Genomic DNA, 23,954 nt, shown 5'->3' with positions numbered 1-23,954 from the left:
TCGCGGGACCTCTTTTAAATTTCGGCCATCTCGCGGGACCTCTTTTAAATTTCGGCCATCTCGCGGGACCTCTTTTAAATTTCGGCATCATGTTATAATTTATTATCATGATAAAATGGTCATAAATTTAATGACCAATTTAATTATCACTTTTATGCAGAAAGAATTTAATGGACAGATTTCATGGATCCAGTCATCAATCAATTCTCAATTTCAGTTTAATTTATAAAATAATAGTTTGTGACACTCACCCATCTTTCCTGTAAATGGCCATTCTGGAATTTTGTCTTTTCAGTAAATGTTAGCCACACCTATAAGGCTTTTATTTTGCAAGAAGATATTTATCTCTGTAGCTAATATTTTTGGAATGGCATACCCCTTTGTAAGTGGTCTTTAATAAATCAACAATTATTTTTTTTCTAAAAATAAACTGTTTTTGTTCGATCCGGCCATCAATTTGTTTAGTTTCTTCCAGCCAGGTGCGTGTCAATGTCAGAAAAGTTTTATTTCTGCAAGGTAAAATTTCCAGTTCATTCAATCCAGACATTCTACACTACATACATTTAGCATAATCTGATCTTTCTGCTGAAGGAGGTCGGTTTTCTCAAATGATCATACAAAATTGATAATTTAAATTTTAAAAATGATTAATCTACTCATCTTTTAAATGTGGCAAAAATTCATCTTGTAATGATGGGAAAAATATATAGAGTAACATTATTCAAGCGTTTCCACAACACAAAAGAAAACTACTTACGCCAAACACTCCACGGACAACCCAACTGTGGAAAGGTTTAAGAGTTCGGTTGTAGGCTTCTGTGGTTGCTATGGTCAAGTCCAATTGGCCATTTAGGACTTGAACTAATAATTCTCGTATAAATTCCAGTGATCTGAAAAATCAGAACGCAAACTAATATAACAATTACAAATGTGCATTTCGATGCGAACGTGTATTGTATGCATGATCATCTGCTTGTTGTGTTTGCATGGATTCAGGGTTTTTTTTTTGGGGGGGGGGGTTATTACATAGGAGTCACCATTTAACTCCAGCAACTTACGTCCACCGCTACAATGAACAAGAATCCTAACAAATAAAAATAACATTTTCAATGTACTTCGAATGCCAGAATTTATTTACAAATGAAATGATGAAGTTGCAAGCATACCATCACACACACGTTTTTTAAACCTTCTTTCATTATATCTAAATATTTTTTTAATCTATCAAGGTCCAGAGGCTACTTAAAAGTGTGTACAGTAGTCAATTGGACAATATAGTAATCGTTAGTGTACATTCAATCAGTAATCACTGAAAAATTTTACTTGAATTGAAACTAAAATCTGAGTGCATTTTTTTTTTTTCTTTACTTTTAGTAAATTAAGAATTGTCTCTTTGTTTTACCTCAAATGATGATGTGTTATACTATTGATGTTCTCACCTCAAGGAAATAAAAGAAAAAAGAGGATATAAGTTTATCAGCAGAATAACTAACATGCACAAAAGGAAACTGAAAGAGGATTGTTAATCAAGGTGTAGCAGACAAAAGACCAGACATAAATATGGTTATATTTAGAGTTAGTTCACGAGTACTTTGAGGAGTGCTAATGAGTTTTTGTGACATTTTATGACAGGAACAATTTATGAACAGTCTTGGGTTTGCTACAGTTAAGGACAGTTGCAAGTTGGATATGGTGGAAGTCAGGTTGTGATTTGGACCAGATATATAGAGCTAACATCAACTGACAAACACGGCCTAGACGGAGAGTGCAGATGTGGATCTTAGCATGTAGAGGGTCAATAGTTTCTCTCACTCACTCACTCTCTCTCTCTCTCTCTCACTCACTCACACTCACACACACACACACACACACACACACAGTTGATATTTTGCACAATGTGTCGGAGTTTGTGTTTTTCGCATTTTCTTTTGTTGCTTTTGCATAATTTTTATATTTGTGTGCCAGTACACCTCTTGACAGTCACCAATGTGTGAGAGACGACGACAAACCCAGAACGAGAAAAGAAGACAAAGGAGATGAAGAGCATGGGAACAACGTTGCGGTCAGCATTTATTATCGAGCGGGGAAACACATGGTCTTATCACAAATAAAAGAAAGCCAAAGATAGAGAAAAATGAAAGTGTTACCTTTTCAACCATAGAATTGCTATTGTCGCAGAATTTGAGTTCTCGTGTTGGCAAGATTTCATTTCTGACTGGATGACTTTCTGTAACGTTATTAACTCTGCATCTGTTGATTGTTTTGCTTGAAGTTTCTGGAAAAAGAAACCAAATATTTATATCAATTCATCAATCATTTTCATTTGACCAAACATGGCAAAAACAACACGGGTGAACACCACTAGATCTCAACGGGAGCTCTCGTGAAGATGCACCATATGATCATCCCATACGTTGTTTCAGACCATTTATTCAATGCTGCAGCAAAGAATTTGCATCCCAAGCAAAAAAAAAAAACAAATCCAATTTATAACAAGGTTGAATGGCAGATTTGTAAATATTTGCTCAACCAAAAATCTACACATAAAATATGTTATAAAATTTTATGTAAATATGTGAAATAAATATATTAATATTTATTGAAAAAAATATATAATTTTCTATACATATAATAAATATGTGAAATAAATATATTAATATTTATTGAAAAAAAATATATAATTTTCTATACATATAATAAATATGTGAAATAAATATATTAATATTTATTGAAAAAAATATATAATTTTCTATACATATAATAAATATGTGAAATAAATATATTAATATTTATTGAAAAAAATATATAATTTTCTATACATACAGACACTAGTGTTTCATGCTTTGCTAAACCAGACCCACACACATAAATTTACTGAAATGGAACTTTGGAGGCTGTGACACATTTCCAACTGATTTTGAGTGGACACATCACAGCCAACTTCCTAGATGTCTTTCTCTGAGTTCACTTTAAAGACAGATCACAGGCATGGAGAGCCATGATAGAATAAAAGGAAGTCAGAATCCTACCTTATTTGGTTTATAAAGATGTCATAGACAAATTTGTGTTGCGCCTCAAGAAATGTATAGGGATAAACAGGTCATCTGAGACGTGCTTGACGACTAAAGGAAGAAAGTTGATGCTTTAAATGTAATAAATCAATTATCAGTTTTCGAGTCCAATGTAAACAAATTCTGGTTGAACTATCCTATTAAACAATCAAGTTCTACCCCATTTCCATAACTACCCATCATTACGGTGTTGTCTCGCTGACCTTCTGACACTTAAAACTTATCTTCAAGTGGCCTTGGCCTTGATAAGCAGCGACTCCCTTTTAAAATAAACGACTTAATAAAATTGAGATTTAATAGGATTTTAAAAAAAATTATTATTATTTCTTCTTTTTTTATTGAAATCATTTGAGATAAAGTAATTTGTGGATTTATTTATTTGTGGATTGTTATCCTCATCTTGTTGTTTCACCACGTTTAGGCCAACTCATCCTTTGGCCTTCTTTAGATGATTAACCGCGACGAGATAGAAATGTTGAGTCTTGTAACTGTATCTCCATAGTTGTTGTCTCACCACATTTTGGTCAACTAATCCTCTGGCCTGCTTTGGGTAGGATTACAACTGCTATTTTCAGACAATGCTCACCTGGAACCGTAGAGATTCAATGCCACAGTGAGACAACTATGGAAGGCCGTAATTACTGGGGATACAGTTATAAGACTTAAAATTCCTATCCCATCGCGGTTAATCATCTGAAGAAGGCCAAAGAACAAGTTGGCCGAAATAACAACTATGAAGATGAGGATAACAGTTCGCAAATAAATAAAAACTAATTAGGTTTTATTAAAATTCTTTGGAATGAAGTTAAGAAAAAAAAACTTTAAAAAGAAAAAAATTGTGAATCTTGCAAGAAAAAATTACCCGAAGATTTCCTGAAAAATCCATTTTTATTGGTGCAAATGCGGTACTATTTAGTTTATCTGGAAAAGAAAGAAATATGTACAACAAAATAAGCAGAAAGAAAATAACATAAAACATTCAAAAAGAATCAAAATTTACTAAAAGTTTTTGGTGATTATCCTTGATTCATAGTATAAATATTTGTGTGTGTGTATATATATATATATATATATATATATATATATATAAAGTTGAAGTCCAATCTAAACAAATTCAAAGTCTAATGTGCAAGTCCAATCTAAACAAATTCAAAGTCCAATGTAAACCAATTCAAAGTCTAATGCGCAAGAGACAGGAAAGCGGTTCGATCAGTACACACACAGACACGGTGACACGCCACCAACACGATCCAGCGTACACAATTACCAACCGGCCGTTCTTTCCTCTCACCTTGCCTTCCAAAACGACCTGAATTTATAGTTGTCAAAGACCAACTGATTTGCATATATGCACGAGATTTTGCGAGAGTTTCCGAGATCATACCATTACAAAACGCCGTCGGCGCCATCTTGGAATTCTTTTCTTATCCTAGCTTCGCAGCGATGACAAAGCACACACGCACATCTAGGTCGTTTGAACGGTAAGCCCTCATTTTCACAGCTTTTGCCACAATACATATATACTGTTACGTTTAAATTGTGCAACAATTAAAAATATGGACAATATGAAATATGGTTTCCGGAAAATGATATTTTCCTTTATTTTCAACAATAACAAAATAAACAAATAAGCTGATTCACAAATATTTACAACAATAACAAAAAAAAAAACAACGACAAAAAAAGGTCAGTTAACAAAAATATAGTTATTTTGGATTACTACCATCTATCACAAATTAAAATACGGCTTGTTGAAACACGAGGTCGACAACTGGAACGAGGAGGTGGAGGATTACAAGGGTAAGGGAGGAAGTCCAAATTAAGAACGGCTACAGGCCAGTCTTCTAGTGATTATTCACGCTATTAACAACAAAATTCAATGACTAAAAAGTTCTTTTTTTTTTTTTTTTTTCTTTTAAAAGTTTGGTCAATGAGATTATTTCAAAATTTTATTTACCACTAGTCCAGAGGGCTTTTTCTGCAACTTTCTGTGGGTTGGAAGGATGTAATTTTTTTCTTTTTGGTTTGGATTCTTTCGGCTGGACGTATCCGTGAATCATAGACCGGAGTTACCTTGACGGGACCAAGTTGATAACTGGTTTGTTTCCCTCTCCACTTTCATTTATATGACATCTTAACCCATTCTAGATTATTGCCGAACCCTCTGGGATTTTCCAAATACTTCTACTCTTTCTAACTATACTCTGGCCTTTAAATTATCTCGTGAATTAAAACTTTCGAGGTTTGATCATTAGGGGTGCTTAGAATACGATAGCACACATTTTAAACGGTTTTATTGATTTTTTATTATTTTATAGAAATGCGCGCCACACGCGCCGCGCGCGCGTGCCACACACATGTCACCTGATTGTAAATAGGTTTAAATATGATATTTGAATTCATGCAGATTTGATATTTATTATTATAGAGTAAATTATCTATTATTATATTGTACCCAATATATAGTAGTGAGTTCAAATGTTTATATATGTTTGTATTTTAAAGAACAATATATATATGCCGCTTCCCATTTGGGGGTCCCAAATTGGTTAAAGGGAAAATTATTCCCAACTCGCATTTAGGTAAAAATGCACTTTCATAAATAATTGAATTCCTTCAAAATGTATCGCAAAAACCAAACAAAAAACATTATATATATATATATATATATATATATATATATATATATATATATATATATGATTAGTTTTTTTTTTTTGGGAAAAAGAAATCCAGCAGAGTGCTCAATTAAAAGGAAAATCCGAAAAATAAGAGCGTATTTACATTTTGTATTTTATGTACAGAAAGTTGTTAGACGAGATAAGTCATTGGTACCGGCGGTTTCAAGCCCGATAATTAGGACCGTTTTAGATATCCATATCAAGCTCTCTTCAGCCAATACTCATCTATTTTTATAACCGGAAGTGGAAAATATATATACATCACAAGTTCACGTTTTACTCTCGTTTTGCTATCCCACCCCCGTTTATTTATCAGATGATGATGATGATTTCATCTATAAATATAAAAGCGAAAATGTATGCATGTATGTATGTATGTATTTGTGTTCGCTTTTTCTGTATGTCTACAAAAGGCTTTTATCAGAGAAGCGGTCAGTCGGTTCACAACTTTTAAAAGTTTTTATATCACATATAAATCGTAATATCTCAGAGTTAACAATGAAGCTCGCCTGTCTATTTAATTTGCTCGACTTCGGGAAGATAAATATTCAGCATTTGTCGCTCGCCGCATGTGGATTAGTCTTTTTCCTATAATAAAAGCGACACTAATTCTGGCAGTATTTTCCGTCTATCGGCGGAAATGTCCGAAAGCAATCAGCTTTGATCAATGTGGAAATATTTTCCATATATCAAACAATTGCTATTCAATTTGGACAAGGGGGAGCTGTTTCCCCCTACCGCTAACGTCTTGGGAAAATAAAAAAAAAAGAAAGCCTTCCCGCACTAAATGAAATGCTACCCGGCAGTCAAAAGGTGACCTCATTAAGTCATTAAAACGTGCACCTGCCAAATCCAAGTAATTAAATAAATTCAAACGTGTTTCCATTAGCATCTTGCGGTGGCCCAATGGTTAAAACCGTTGCACTCTTTTTTTTTTTCACACTTTAATTTACAACTTTGCCTCAGGGGTTCGGGTTCGATCCTCATACCTACCAAAACATTTTTTTTTATTTTAACCCCCCCCTCCCGGAGTTTCCACACACACCTCCAAACACCCGGGCAACGCCGGGTACCCCTCGCTAGTTAACTTTAAAATTTGAATTATTTTAATTTTAAAATTTAATTTCAATTGAAATTTTTTATATAAATTTTTTATCTATATATATAAAAGGCAAAATGTGTGTGACCATTTCGTGTATGTCACGCAAAGGCTTCTTTCGCACACACTCCCGAGGTCGTTACTATTGCTTAGAACTGTTTATATACCCCCTATATAATAATATCTATGATTTGGCAACGCATGTAGCATCTAGATTTACTTACAGCGACTTTTACAAAATTATTGCTATTTTGGCTTCTCACATGTTGATTCGGCTTTTTTGTATAAAAAGCGAAACTAATTCAAAGCTAACACGTTGTTCTTGGCATCGTGCCAGGAACGTCCACAAGCAATCAGCTTTGATCAATTTGGGGCTAAACTCCTTATACCAAACAATTGCTAATCCCCTTTCATTTGGGGAGCCGGTTTCCCCCCACCATCATCTTGGGGAAGCGAAAACTGACCCGCATTGAAACAAAGTAAACAAAACCCCAAAAAGCTGTCCCGCATTAAATAAAATACTGCTACGTCATCTCGTAACACTCCTGCGATGACCTCATTTAGCGGCTATCTGTCAATCAAACCTCTTTCCCTCGCTTTATAAGCCTTATTTTGACACTCTAATAAATTCCTCTTACTCCTGGCCTAGACGGTTAAGTGGTTGGCGTTTGTTTCACCTCCGCGTCAAGGCTTCCGGGTTCAATCCCGCCTCCCAACCAAAACTATTTTTTTTTCCTTTTACATCTTTAAACACTCGGGCAACGTGTTTTTATGTTTTACTTCGCTTATTCTTTAGTTTACCTCCCCCCCCCTCCTATACAGACAGCGTTTTTTTTTTTTCACTATTTTTTTGTTTGGGTTTTGGTTTTTTCCGATTTTTTTAACATCGTTTCAGGGTTATTATTTACCCCCTCCCCCCCCCCCATACACACACCTACAAACACCAGGGCAACGCCGGGTACCCCCCGCTAGTATATATATAAAACGCCTTCAATTTTAAAACAATTTAATTTAAAAATCTAATTTTTTTTATATATAAAAATTCAAACTTCAAATTTATATCAATATCGATTAAAACCGTAAAATTTCATTAAATTATTTCAAAATACGTTTAAAAATTTCAACTCTTTCAAGGTTTGGGGAAGTGAGTATTTATCTATAAATATAAAAGCGAAAATGTATGTATGCATGTATGTATGTGTGTTCGCTTTTTCTGTGTGTCTACAAAAGGCTTTTTTCAGAGTAGCGGTTGCTCGCTTCACAACTTTTAAACTTTTTATATCGCATATAAATCGTAATATCTCACAGTTAACAATGAAGCTGGCCTGTCTATTTAATTTGCTCGCTTTCGGGAAGATAAATATTCAACATTTGTCACTCGCCGCATGTGGGTTAGTCTTTTTCCTATAACATCTTGGGGAAAAAAAAAAAAGCGCTCAGCAGTAAATGAAATCCCGCAGTCAAACTTAACCTCATTAACTCATTAAAACGGGCAACTGCTAAATTCAAGTAATTAAATAAATTCAAACATGTTTCCGTTTGCATGTCGCGGTGGGGCAATGGTTAACATCGCACTTTTTTTTTCACACTTTAATTTACAACTTTGCCTGAAGGGTTCGGGTTCGATCCTCATACTTACTTTTTTTTTTAACCTCCCCCCACCCCCGGAGTTTCCACACACACACACACACCTCCAAACACCCGTGCAACGCCGGGTACCCCTCGCTAGTCTATATATATAAAAGCGAAAATCTATGTATTTATGTATGTAGGTCACGCAAAAACTTTCGACACAGGCCACGGATTTTCGCCAAATAGGTATTATTTTCAAGCTCGAACCTTCGCCCGACATATCGAAAAATTGGGCAAAAACATTAATTCCTTCACCCTAAACTGGACCCTTTTCTACAAGGAGGGGTGCCGAAAAAAATCGTTCCTTCATTTTCTCTCCTCCTGCTACTACGACAATGACATCATGTTTGACCTAGAAAACATTGACGTTAGTTTAAACCACCTGCAAGTGTTTTTAAAGGTTTAATTTTATCCGTTCTCAATTGTATGTCTCTTTGGCATAGGGATAACGTGTCAAGCTTTTTTTTCGCCTTAGCCTCGATGATTTGTGTTCAGGCCTATCTTCCTACCTAAACTTTCTTTCCTCTTTTACCCCTTTTTTTTTCATTTTTTTTTTTTTTACGTTTGTTCGCCGTTTTGCTTTTTCCAATTTTTTTTAACATTGTGCTTTTCTTATATTAAAACAGGGTCACCCTCTCCTACATACACACCTCCAAACACCCAGGCAACGCCGGGTACGCCTGCTAGTCTCTAGTCTAGCCTAAGGGATTTTCCTAGTATATTAACACTATTATATTTTTCCTATAGTTTTAAAACTGAAACAGATTGTAAATTACATTTATAAAGTATTATTTCTAAAAAATTTATATAATACAATAATTTAAAATCTATAATACAATTACGATTAAAATCCAATTTTACAGACTAAAAACAATTATAGTGTTTAAAAGTTTAGAAAGTTTTAGTTTCTTTTTTTTTTTTTTATACATAATCAAAATCTAGGTTTTGTCTTTTTCACTGACCCAGTTTATTAGGAGTGCTTTCCTTCAATTTTTCAAAGATTCACTCCTGACATTTAAACATGGATATATAAAACGGTCCTAATTATCGGGCTTGAAACCGATGGTATCAATGACTTGTCTCATTTAACAACTTTCTGTACACAAAATACAAAATATACATATAACTTGTATGCCATCAGCTAGAATTAAAACCTAATGACGGATGCATATCAAAACTTGACAAATTAACTAAGTTACACAAAAACTATTTATGCATGTATAAATTACACCTGCACAGTTCAAATTTTGTAAAGAACACGAGAGAAAGAGAGAGTAAAATATATAAATGACAGGAGAGACAGTAAAACGACAGGAGAGACAGTAAAACGACAGGAGAGACAGTAAAACGACAGGAGAGACAGTAAAACGACAGGAGAGAGAGAGACATTAACAGAACAGGAAGCAGAGAAAGACAGTAAAACAACAGGAGACAGTAAAAGAGGTAGACATGTATAGGGGTAGGTATTATCTAATACAACTGAGAGACAGTAAAATCGACAAAAAATAACTTACCAAATATCGGTAATATTGAATTACATAAATTTAGGAATGGCTCGACAAGAACTTCTTCATTTTCATTGAACGTCCTTTCTGAAAAACTAAGAAAAACATTTCAATTAATAATTAATTAAAAACACAAAAGCAGAAAATATAATTAATTTTAATTAATGAATATGTAACTAGCCATAGAAATTCCATGGTGCTTTCTATATTCTCTATAATTTGCTGTTAATAATAATAATAATAATAATAATAATAATAATAATATACCTTTAGAAATAATGTCTGAAGTTCAATGATATAGAAATAAAGATGACTACCATCCATAAAAAAAATTGTCATTTTCAATTAAACAAATCTGTGTGCGTCAGGGTGTGTAAGTATGTTTGCGCGTTGAAAAAATAGTAATCTTCCAAATCCCAAGGGAAATGTAAATGTTGTTCTCTTGTAAACTATGCACTGATGTTTTTTTCCAACTGATTTTATCACCAAGAATCTCAGTTTAAATCACATCTTAGCAGCTCCAAATGCATTACTTTTGCACGGGAAGGGATTTTAATCACCTAGATGTGGCAGATGTAGTTGAAAATATTACAGGATTTTTTTTTTCGTTTTGTTTTTTGTTTTTTTTTTTGCTAAATATGGTTCTGGAAGCCAGTTTTGTAAGAAAATTTTAATTTCTCTTTTATAAAGTCAAAAGTGACTTTTTGACTGGGTTCAAATCTCCTGACCAGCAGTAATTTTTTTTTTTTAAATTACATTTTCACCCTAAACAAGGCACAGTGCCATTTTTGATGTAAGGGGCTACTATCAGAGACATAAGTTGCAGGGATACTGTATAGGGAGTTGAGCAGCAAGAGGTCTTCACATTACATTTGAACTTCTGAACTTTTGTACAGTTGGGGAAGCAGGAACCAGGAGGGGAATTCCAGAGTCTACCAGTTCTGGGGAAGAAACTATTAGAGTAGAAGGCTTTCTTACATCTAGGGATCACTACAGTGTAGGGGTGGGACTTTGCTGCTTGTCAGGTTTGATGGGGGTATTTACGTCGAGGGGGCACAAGGGCTTGTAGTTCATCTGAGCATCCACCATTAAAATACTTGTAAAATTATCGATTATCAATCACTGATGATTGCATAAGCGTGAAACACTCATGTCTGAAGGTATAAAAATAATTGTTAATATTTATTTTAAAATATACTTATAAAGCCCCTTTAAGAAATTAAAGTTGAGCCCTTTCTAGGGAATTACGAAAAACTTTAGCACAAATGTAACATTCCAGTTTCCAGTTGTTGAATATTCTGATTGTTTACTAGGTATCCCTGCTGACTTGGCATTTATAGGCACTTAATTTCCATCAATTCTTGGGTTAATTGTAGGTGGCTTTGATCTAAAATACCAGTCTGCAAAATCAAAGGTAACTTTGTGACTGAGTTTGAATCTCTCAACCAGCAGTAATTAGCACTTCTTATACTGATGATTGCGTAAGCATATAACACTACTGTCTGTAGATATAAAAATTGTTAATATTGCTTTTCCCCTTTTTTTTTGTACATAAGAGTCACCACTTATCAAGGCCCAGAGGCCACTCAAGGATAAGGGTTAAAGAGCGTATAGTAGTCAATGGGACAATATCATAGGAATGGTTAGTAGTGTAAATTTGGTAAATTGGATAACTTAAGGGGAACGGCTCATAAAGAACTACTTTACATTGGACTTGAAGACGGCCATATTGTAGTCAGCTGGAAAGCAGGCAAATAGAAGAGAGTTCCACAGGTGTGCAGTTCTAAGAAAGAAGCTTTGTTCATGTTCATTTAGGTTTAGGCACAGATAAAGAGTGGGGGAAATTATTGATAGTGTTTTCAGCAATAATACTCTATCCTTGGACATACCTGGGTCTTATATAAGCAGAGAATTACATCAGCAGTGAGATATCTACTGATTCCATAGAAGGATCCCACCATTTTTCCAGCGACCTAGGCAACGGATTTGATGTACATGTTCCATTTCAGATCTGAAGTAAAGTCAACCCTAGAAGCTTGTCAAAACATGGAGCCTCCCCAAGATGAGAATCATTCATTTCAATTGATGCCAGATGGGGATCAGAGCATTGATGATGTAATGATAGAAGCTTGGTTTAAAAGTATTCTAGCTAATTTCTTTTTTAGATATGATTTTTGGGTATAGCTTGTATATTTTAGCCCTCACTGTCCGTCATTTAGTATTATGGGATTCAGATATATATTAATCCTAAAGATTTATATTTGTAGACAGAAACAAATATAAGTCATTTTCAATTAGAAATTGGTTTACTTCTATATATATATATATATATATATATATGTTCATATATTTCTATCTATAGCATTCATAGTAAGGAAGGGGGGGATTAAAAAAAAAAAAAAGGCTCTAAACCTGTATGGCAAGGCTGAAACGAATGTTGCCGAATCTGATGATGGGGAAGCAGGTGTTAGATGATTGGGTTTGGAATCATTTTCAGGTGATGTTGACATCTTCCGAGAGTCTGATGTCCGGCTACCATCACTGGAATCTTCACAGCCAGACACTTGACAATCCGAGGAATCAGAGGTCAAATTGTCCAGTCCATTTGTCGTCTTGTTCGATAAGCTTTGGTCACTCATGGAATTGTTTAGAATGGATTTCATTTCTTGGAGGTCACCGGAAATCGACTTCATGGATCTGAAGGGATAAAAAAAAGAAATCATAAAATCAAAAGGAAGCAATGGTTTTATTATCATCTTATCCGGTCCCTATTTTTAGGTGTACGATTTCTATTTTATGAAACTTTCTGATCTGAAATGGGTTCTTGAACTTTGATAACTTTTTTATTTTTATTTATTTTTATTTTTTTACTTCTCCACTCCAAACACGAGCCATGGAGACCTAAGAGACTTTTGTAAAAGAAGGGCCACCATATCTATAGAGGCATCTCAAGTGGGGAGTCGTGCAGCAAGATGTTTGGTGCTTCTATATTATAATAACAAAAGAAATATTGAATTTCAAGTAAAACAAATGATAACTATGTAATTGTCACATCTAAAATAATAACATATCCAAAAAGTATGAAAAACGATAAGGTAGAAAAATAATTATTCATGAAAAGCGGTTCCTATAAGGTTAAAAACAGTTTGATAAAGTTACATGCTAGGTTGGACATATTGGGTCACGTGACGTAAACAAAAGGGGAAGTAACTCAGTTGAAACAATTTATATCAAACAATTTATTCAGAAAATAAAAATAAACATGACACATATGAATAATTTGTGAATTTAAAAAAAAATTTTGAACTTTTTTCAAAACTTATCAAAATTGCTTTTCTGAAATTGGTATAAGATTTCTGAGAAATAAAAACTTAATTATCTTCCCCGTTAACTCTAATTCTATAGATTTTGAAACCAAATTGCTAACTTTTTTACACATCTTTTTTTCATGATTAATTAATTTTCTACCTCAGCGTTTTTCGTAATTTTTGGATATGTTACTATTTGAGACCTGACAATTATTTGTTCTTGAAATTCAATATTTTTTTTGCTATTATAATATAGAAACACCAATGTTTGTTCACTATAAAAAAAACAATAGAATCTGCCATTTTCATTTTATATACTGCACATATTAAATTATATTATTGATGCCCTTCATCCCAGTCAAGATCTTCTTGAACGCTTGAGACAAGAAGTCTCGCAGTTAGTGATCAGTTTAGGAACAATCAGCAGGAGTGGCCGATAGGGAAAGCAGAGAAGTATAACTGATATCTACAAAAAATGTGTCAAAGTTTGTGTTTTCTCTTCTTCATTTTCATGGTTTCATTTTTTTATACTTGTAAACCAGTGCTCGCTCCTTCGGTGACTACCAAGACAACACAGCTAGAATGCGAGAAGAGATGAAAAGAAATGGAAAACTATGGAAAACAACACTGGATTAGTGGCTGTTGATACAGACAGCATGATTGTATAGTTGTTATTCATTTTTTAAAATCAACAACACAAGTTATGAAAACCATATGAAATATAAAAACTGACTTACCTGTCCACAGACCTTCGGATATGATTTTGTGATCCCTATAAATAAAAAAATAACAAACTTCTATAATGCATATAAAGAAAAAATAATAAACTTATATACAGTAAAATTCCTTTAATTTGAACTTCCTCTCATTTGGACTTCTTCTAAACCTGGACTTTCTCTAAACTTGAACTGTCTCATTGAAATTGTATTAGCATATTTGATGCGGAGTTGCAGTAAAACTATTTACATGGTTTAGTCAGATATTGCGCAGAAATGTTTATATTGGTACTATGTAATTAATGTACACTATCTATTGATAATTAATTTACACTAACTGTAAATGTTTTTTTCAGATTGCTATATTTAAAATAGTGTAAAACAACCCATCACAGTGGCTTGCAATTCTAAAAGAAAACAAGTGACACTGACTTTACTCGAAAAACGTCAAATTATAGAAAAATTAGATGCTGGAGTTGAAAATAGCGTTATATTGAGAGATTATAAGATTGGAAGAAGTACACTGTTTTACATCAAAAAGAAAAAGGAGGAAATATTGAAGGCTGCTCCTTTCTCTCCAAATAAAAGACATGTCAAAAGAAGGACTCTTCGCAGACAAAAGCAAGTTGAATTCGATCGAATATTGCATGAGTGGTTTGTAGCAAAACGGAATGAATGTGTAGCAATATCTGGGCCCATGTTAATTGCTAAAGCAAAATCTCTTAAGGAAGAGTTAAATATCGCAGAAGATATGAAATTCAGTGAAGGCTGGCTTAGGAGCCTTAAGAGTAGACATGGTATAAGACAATTAACAATGTTAGGTGAACAACGGTCTGCTGATACACACGCAGCATACAATTATTGTGACAAATTCAAGACGATAATTGACGATTATGGTTTAACACCAGAGGATGTTTACAACGCTGATGAAAGAGGCATAAATTGGAAGTGCTTACCTACAAAAACATTAGCTAGATTCGAGGAGCAGAAAATAAAAGGATTCAAATTAAATACTAGAAAGAAATACTAACAGTGATGGTATGCGCTAATGCTTCTGGAACTCATAAACTTAAGCTTCTTGTTATCGGCAAATCAAAATGTCCCCAAGCATTGAAAGGAGTTTTGCCTTTGCCAGTATCCTATTATTCTTCCCGAAATGGATGGATGAATCAACAGTTGTTTAAAAAAATGGGTTTTGCAAGAATCTGTGCCAATTGTCCAGAGGCGTTTTCTTGAATTAGGTAAACCTGATTCAAAGTGCTTGCTTCTGTTGGACAATTGTAGAGCACATCCTCCAGAGTCAGAACTAGTGTCATCTTGCGGGAATATTTTTGTGTGCTACTTACCACCTAATGTGACTTCACTCATTCAACCTATGGATCAAAGGATTATTTGGAACTTAAAATGTTTCTACAGAAATGATTTCATGATGAATATGATAAATAGTACCATGAGTATAAGCGATTTTCAGCGCCATTTTACTATCAAAGATGCATTATTTTCTCTCACAAGTGCATGGAATCAAGTTCGAGCAAGCACATTAACAAAAGCATGGGGTAAATTATGCTCAGCACCAAAGGCTTCTGAACTGAAAGAATCAGAGAATACATCTGGTCTAGAAAAAATTCTTGAAACCAAACGGTTACTGACCAACCACGCTGTTCTAAAATCACTTAATGCAAATGATGAAATGTGGATGCAACAAGATGAGGAAACTACTGATCAATATCCTGAAGGCAGTAATGGTGATGAAAATAGTGACAGCTCCCATTCTCTTGACCCTAATGTAAATAACCAAGAACACTTTGATGAAGCAATATCATGGGATGATGCAGAAAAGTTTATGGAGACGGTTATAAAATTTCTAGAGAAAAGTCTTATTTTAGTGACAACTATGTTTTGCAAGCAATGTCACTCCGAAGAGATATAATCATAAAGAAGCTACAGAACCAAGAAATTGTAGATTTTTGTGATCGCTTATGGAATACAATGGCAGCACCTGAGAGCTCAATCGATGAAAATAGAAACTGCAATGAGACTCATTCAATGAATAAATAAAAAAAAAAAACTGTATTTTACATAAATGTATGATTTCTGTAGATGATAACTTGGGTAATAAATACTTAAGAGTAGATTTAATTTATTTTCAATGTTTTTGTTCCTGGTAATAATATTTAACAATTCTTACTTGCAATATATCGTAAACTCAACTTAATATATACTTAAAGTATCATACAGCAATGAATTTCATTTACTATTTCTTAATTCTTAGAAAATTAAAGTTAACTGCAGCACATTTTTTCATCACGAAACTTGAACAGCATCCTCTAATTTGAATGAAGCGGATGTTCAAATTATAGGAGTTATACTGTAATACATATAAATAAAAAAAATAATGAACTTATTTGATACATATAATAAAAAAAATAATGAACTTATTTAATACATATAAATAAGAAATAATGAACTTGTTGTATAGTCGGTTCATATTGAAAAACGAACTTTCATTAATTACTTATTAATTATTACGGTTTCGTATTAGATGATTGGTTTCATTTAACTATTACTCTCACTAATACATAGTTTTCACATTATGCACAGATGCGTAGCATTTAGAATGAAAATGTTCTAGCATATGCACACACACTCTCAAACACACAAACATATATATATATATATATATATAGTAATTTATAAAATATATATGGCGATTAAGCTACACTGAATATTCTGTGTTTCATCCAACTATAGGATTCGTCAGGCATATAAGCCTGACGAATCCTATAGTTGGATGAAACACAGAATATTCAGTGTAGCTTAATTGCCATATATATTTTATAAATTACTAACTAGCTCTACCTACGTATTGAGCACTTTTGAAGTAAATACTTAAAGTTTACGCATAAATCTATACTTTCGTATATTAAATTTATGTGAGTAAATGAAGTAGTTATATATATATATATATATATATATGCATTTGCATGTATGTTACTTCTTTTTTGTTCATCATTATTATTAATAGGAGACTGATAAATACATTTATACAATCTTTTAACTCATCAAAGAGGAGATACTTCTTTATGATGATGATGCTGGGGACATGCAATACTTGAAAGGAGTTATACAATAAGCTCATTCACAGATGATAGACAAAACACAAACAGGTTACAAATATAAATGATGATCCTTTTATTCTTTATTCAACCAGCTGGTTGATTGATGAATCAGGAACTCGAGCTCTTATGATTACATGGTCTCCTCTTCCCCACTTTGCCTCGAAGGGGCGTCAGCTCCCAGTCTGATCGACTTGACTAAGTTGCTCTCTCTGACACTCACTCTACCTTCGGACCCTGTCTCAATATATTGAGGATGTCAAAACATGTCTCGCAACATGAAATTTATTTGCTTGGATTTTACCTATGTATGTCCAAACACGTTTTTGGCAAACAAAGAAATTCCTAATTTGAATTGTTCAATATCTAACCTATTCATTAATCATTATTTCTAAACTGCATTGTTCATATGTAACTCTGACATAAATAATATTTAGTTATTTCCAAGAACAATGACAATCGTTCTACATTCCTAGGGTTTCAAAATGTATTTTTTTTTTTTAACATTTCTTACTGGGTTCGATTCTAACCTTTTCCAAACATCATTTTCAAATTTATCTAGTTTGCTCTTTTACTTACATGAGAAGGGGATAGAATACATATCAATAAAAAATAATGAACATATCAATAAAAAATAATGAACATATCAATAAAAAATAATGAACATATCAATAAAAAATAATGAACATATCAATAAAAAATAATGAACATATCAATAAAAAATTAACTTATAAATAAAAAATTAACTTATAAATATTAATATTTAAAGAAAAAATACTGAACTTAATATACATGAATAAAAAATACTGAACTTAATATACATGAATAAAAAATACTGAACTTAATATACATGAATAAAAAATACTGAACTTAATATACATGAATAAAAAATACTGAACTTAATATACATGAATAAAAAATACTGAACTTAATATACATGAATAAAAAATACTGAACTTAATATACATGAATAAAAAATACTGAACTTAATATACATGAATAAAAAATACTGAACTTAATATACATGAATAAAAAATACTGAACTTAATATACATGAATAAAAAATACTGAACTTAATATACATGAATAAAAAATACTGAACTTAATATACATGAATAAAAAATACTGAACTTAATATACATGAATAAAAAATACTGAACTTAATATACATGAATAAAAAATACTGAACTTAATATACATGAATAAAAAATACTGAACTTAATATACATGAATAAAAAATACTGAACTTAATATACATGAATAAAAAATACTGAACTTAATATACATGAATAAAAAATACTGAACTTAATATACATGAATAAAAAATACTGAACTTAATATACATGAATAAAAAATACTGAACTTAATATACATGAATAAAAAATACTGAACTTAATATACATGAATAAAAAATACTGAACTTAATATATAGGAATAAAAAATACTGAACTTAATATATATAAATAAAAAAAATACTGAACCTAATATATATAAATATGAATAAAAAAAATATTGAACTTATAAAATATATATAAAAACAAATAACATAACAATGCAACTAATAGTTATGTAGGACATATGACCACAACATTATCATGCCGCCTCTCATGTCATAATGTCGAATCTAGTGCCATCTTCCAAAATTTACATAAAAAACATCACTGACCTTCCCTCAAATTTCAGAGAAATTCTAGTTAACAGCAAAATATTACATCAGGAAACGAATGCAAAAAACTCAAAATATTAGAGGCTATATATATACACATACATATATCAAAACGCAAAAACCTACCTTAAATCAGGTCTCATTTCAGAATAGTGCCAATATACTCAAATGCTTCGCATAACTCCTTTCTACACACCCACCCATCCCTGCCACTCACCCTAGAATTGCAAGCTCTCCTCACTCCCCCCTACCACACCAACGCCTCTACCTGTCAGCAGCCCAATGACCCTCTCTCACACCCCATTTATTACTATTTATGTAAATCTCCATAATTCCTAATCGAGACCAACACACTTTCTTGAGGATGTGAAAAAATTTGACGAAAAGTTAAAACCGCAGACACTTTGAGAAGAAAAATGCTTGGACCTTACATCCACACGTTGGATGTATATACAAAAAAGATACAAAAAATTGAAAAAGTAAAAAGGCATCACTAAACAGAAGCTTTCACAATGTATTCTTGAATAAAAAAAATGCTGCCTAAATACACGCAAATACAAAATAATGAACTTGTATAATATATAAATAAAAAATAAACTTACTGTTTATACTTTTTTTAATGCTCATTTTATTTAATACTAATGCACAACCTTCAAAACTGATGGAATAAAAAAATTAAATTACTATTGATATTTGTATTATTTGAATTCTTCAGGATACTGTTCTTATTTTGAGTGTCATTTTCACAACGTTTCAGTCAATGTAACCTCCAACCTTCTTCAGGTGTAAATTGTCACACTCTGGAATGTTTCTGTCGAACTTGGAAACTTGGATGGAATTTCGAACGGAATAGAATACGAATAACCAATCTTGTAATATTATTGTTATTGATAATATAAATATTGATCAGGATATTGATGACGAAATTATTGATACCATACTTTGGGGTAATTGTGCGAACTAAAAAAAGTGCTCTTTATATGGATGGTTGCCAAAAGAACACTTTTAGCTAGTTGGCGCAATTACCCCAAAGTATGATATTGATAATTATATTGTTAATAATATTGATGACATAGATAATATGAATATACATGGGGATATTATTGATCGTATCAATAATGATGCTGACGATGCTAACTACAACTGAGATTCAGATAAACGTTGGTGAATAATGTACATAAACTGATGATCCTACCATTTTGGAGTTGCTTTTTGTGGGTGACAACAGTGGCAGATCCATTGTAGAGTGGGGAGGCACTTCATAAGAAATTGTGGCGTTGGCTATTTTCATGCAATCTTCAAGAGTTTGAATGAATGTATCACAGGTAGCACTCAGTAACGAGGTGGCATCATTTAATTTCTGAAAAAAATTCAAAATAAATAAAATAAAAAAATGAAACATGCATTGATCAAAATGACTACATATCATGCAAAATGCACAAAGTGTCAACAGTAAATCTTAGTTAAGGTTCAGAATCAATAGAGATGCAGAGAGATGTACATAAATGTCCATCTCTGTAATCATATTCAGCTTAATGTCTGTTTAACATGCTGGCAGGGATTTTTATCCTCAGGCCTCAAAATCAAATTGCTATCCACTTACACATACTAACAGAACAAAGCTGGGCCACACATACACACTGTCTATTACTCTCACACACATATTGTTGCCAGATGACAAATTAGTGGGCCTAAGATGGCGGGTTAGCCTGGTAGGTACTTGGTTTTTGCAATTGTACATTGAACCAATGAAAGAGTTCATGATAATTTAAATTGCATAATTCAAAATCAAAGTTCTGAGTTGGTTGTTTCAACAATTGTTGAGAACATAGTAAATAACAATGGAATTCAACAAATTGATGAGAACATGGTAAATAGCATTTCAATTCAATAAATGGAATTCAATAAATTGATGAGAACATGGTAAATAGCATTTCAATTCAATAAATGGAATTCAATAAATTGATGAGAACATGGTAAATAGCATTTTAATTCAACAAATGGAATTCAACAAATTGATGAGAACATGGTAAATAGCATTTCAATTCAACAAATGGAATTCAATAAATTGATGAGAACATGGTAAATAGCATTTTAATTCAACAAATTGTTGAGAGCATGGTAAATAGCATTTGAATTCAACAAATTGATGAGAACATGGTAAATAGCATTTCAATTCAACAAATTGTTGAGAACATGGTAAATAGCATTTCAATTCAACAAATGGATAGGTCGGTTGGTTGTTTTTGTTTTACGGCATATCAACCCTTTTCAGGTTATTTAATGCCAAATTCAGTGATGTTGAAGAAAAGTTTTTTAATAGAATATATTTGTTTGTTTTTTTTTTCAAGTCAGTTTCTATTTAACCCATAGTTGGGACCCTAACAGGTACTACCACTCCGGGTCAGAGTGGACCTGGGAGCAATGGCAATTAAAGGGTGGCTCCACACTCCCCAAAACCCGCAAGCTGGGGCCTCACCATTGGGTATAGTTTAAGGTCATATCCAGGACCTCAACAAATAGAATTCAACAAATTGTTGAGAACATGGTAAATAGCATTTCAATTCAACAAATGGAATTCAATAAATTGGTAAGAACATGGTAAATAATATTTCAATTCAACAAATTGATGTTCATATTATCCAACAAGAGAAATTATATTCTTGAGGGTAAAACCCACCACAATGAAGAGAATACAAATGTGAACAGCAACTTGGCTCATGTCAGTTTTCTCCAACATCCTAATCTAACTTATTATTTTATTGATGCTGGCGGTTTAAAAAAGTCTCGCTTAATTTACCTTCAAAAATTGAAGAGTGGAAGTGAGATTTGTGAAGGAGGAGGAAATGTAAGTCACGTCTTTGCAGTACAATTTCTGACAAGGGGATCAACTATAATCTCACACAAAGAATTTGAATGCAAGACTCTCGCATAAGGTGTATTAGCCGTAAGTATTGGTGAATCAAACCAAAGTGTGGCGGTGGTAGAATGGAGGAGAGGTAACATAAATAATCAGACGAACATCAACCAGATGTAAAAATTCAAACATTTTTGAAAAGAAAAAAAAAAAAGAAAGAAAAGGAAAAAAGAAAAAAAGAAAAAAAGAAAAAAGAAAAGAAAAAAAGAAAAGAAAAAAAGAAAAGAAAAAAAGAAAAGAAAAAGAAAAGAAAGAAAAGAAAAAGAAAAGAGAAGAAAAAAATGAAAAAAAAGAAAAGAAAAGAAAGAAAAGAAAAAAGAAAAGAAAGAAAAGAAAAAAGAAAAGAAAGAAAAGAAAAAGAAAAGAAAGAAAAGAAAAAGAAAAGAAAGAAAAAAAAATGAAAAAAAAGAAAAGAAAAGAAAGAAAAGAAAAAAGAAAAGAAAAGAAAAAAAAAAGAAAAGAAAAAAGAAAAGAAAAGAAAAAAGAAAAGAAAAGAAAAGAAAAAAATCATTGATGCTGAACTTCCTCACCTGAACATCTGGCATTTCATCTGTCGACGATATCGACTGCTTTACAGAATGAACCTGTTCCATCAAGAGATCACAGTAGAGACGCAGTTCGGATTTCTTTGTTTTCACGATGTCAGGTGACATCTCACCTAAAGAAAAGAATGGAAATGTAATTAAGAAAGACAATTTTAAGCAACTGATTAGGTCGCTTTAATATCAAAATGGTCAAAAACAGAATTGTTTGCTGGCACAAGCAAATGTTTTCTATTTTCTATGATAAACTGATCTGTTAAATGTAGAACCTGTTAGCTTATTGCTGTTGTTGATAAAAATTGTAATTAAAAAGACATTCATGGGCCGAGACCTTCGGAATGGGTAACCATGTGGAACACTACTCATGGTACTTTAGAAATCACATAGGTGTTTCCAAATATGATGTTAATAAATATTTGAATTAGAATTGAATTAATAAAATACCCTTTTTGAAATAGAAAAAAAACTAGTGATAGAATGAAAAAAATCGAGAGAGAGGAGACTGAGACAAAAAGAGACGAAAAATACAAAAGAGACGAAAAATACAAAAGAGACGAAAAATACAAAAGAGACGAAAAATACAAAAGAGACGAAAAATACAAAAGAGACGAAAAATACAAAAGAGACGAAAAATACAAAAGAGACGAAAAATACAAAAGAGACGAAAAATACAAAAGAGACGAAAAATACAGAAGAGACGAAAAATACAGAAGAGACGAAAAATACAGAAGAGAGGGAGCGGGAAGGCGAGAAGAGAGGGAGAGAGAAGGCGAGAAGAGAGGGAGAGAGAAGGCGAGAAGAGAGGGAGAGAGAAGGCGAGAAGAGAGGGAGAGAGAAGGCGAGAAGAGAGGGAGAGAGAAGGCGAGAAGAGAGGGAGAGAGACGGCGAGAAGAGAGGGAGAGAGACGGCGAGAAGAGAGGGAGAGAGACGGCGAGAAGAGAGGGAGAGAGACGGCGAGAAGAGAGGGAGAGAGACGGCGAGAAGAGAGGGAGAGAGACGGCGAGAAGAGAGGGAGAGAGACGGCGAGAAGAGAGGGAGAGAGACGGCGAGAAGAGAGGGAGAGAGACGGCGAGAAGAGAGGGAGAGAGACGGCGAGAAGAGAGGGAGAGAGACGGCGAGAAGAGAGGGAGAGAGACGGCGAGAAGAGAGGGAGAGAGACGGCGAGAAGAGAGGGAGAGAGACGGCGAGAAGAGAGGGAGAGAGACGGCGAGAAGAGAGGGAGAGAGACGGCGAGAAGAGAGGGAGAGAGACGGCGAGAAGAGAGGGAGAGAGACGGCGAGAAGAGAGGGAGAGAGACGGCGAGAAGAGAGGGAGAGAGACGGCGAGAAGAGAGGGAGAGAGACGGCGAGAAGAGAGGGAGAGAGACGGCGAGAAGAGAGGGAGAGAGACGGCGAGAAGAGAGGGAGAGAGACGGCGAGAAGAGAGGGAGAGAGACGGCGAGAAGAGAGGGAGAGAGACGGCGAGAAGAGAGGGAGAGAGACGGCGAGAAGAGAGGGAGAGAGACGGCGAGAAGAGAGGGAGAGAGACGGCGAGAAGAGAGGGAGAGAGACGGCGAGAAGAGAGGGAGAGAGACGGCGAGAAGAGAGGGAGAGAGACGGCGAGAAGAGAGGGAGAGAGACGGCGAGAAGAGAGGGAGAGAGACGGCGAGAAGAGAGGGAGAGAGAAGGCGAGAAGAGAGGGAGAGAGAAGGCGAGAAGAGAG

General features: G+C 33.6%; 1 protein-coding gene across 1 annotated transcript in view; it reads right to left on the bottom strand.

Moving 5' to 3' along the window:
- The window catches only part of LOC145241548 (pleckstrin homology domain-containing family A member 8-like), a 106,348-nt gene that overhangs the window by 4,296 nt on the left and 78,098 nt on the right, over window positions 1-23,954 (bottom strand). The window contains exons 4-11 of the mRNA XM_080104616.1: window positions 22,242-22,369; window positions 19,990-20,154; window positions 14,034-14,068; window positions 12,401-12,685; window positions 9,998-10,083; window positions 3,934-3,992; window positions 2,148-2,275; window positions 758-890 (exon numbers count right to left, since the gene is read on the bottom strand). Of these exons, the coding sequence (XP_079960742.1) occupies window positions 758-890; window positions 2,148-2,275; window positions 3,934-3,992; window positions 9,998-10,083; window positions 12,401-12,685; window positions 14,034-14,068; window positions 19,990-20,154; window positions 22,242-22,369 (1,019 nt within the window). The remainder of the gene's footprint in view (window positions 1-757; window positions 891-2,147; window positions 2,276-3,933; window positions 3,993-9,997; window positions 10,084-12,400; window positions 12,686-14,033; window positions 14,069-19,989; window positions 20,155-22,241; window positions 22,370-23,954) is intronic.

The sequence above is a fragment of the Euprymna scolopes genome, chromosome 20, assembly GCF_053919585.1.
Source record: "Euprymna scolopes isolate OS-2025 chromosome 20, ASM5391958v1, whole genome shotgun sequence".
Lineage (NCBI taxonomy): Eukaryota > Metazoa > Mollusca > Cephalopoda > Sepiida > Sepiolidae > Euprymna > Euprymna scolopes.
This window is presented reverse-complemented; position numbering and strand designations above follow the sequence as displayed.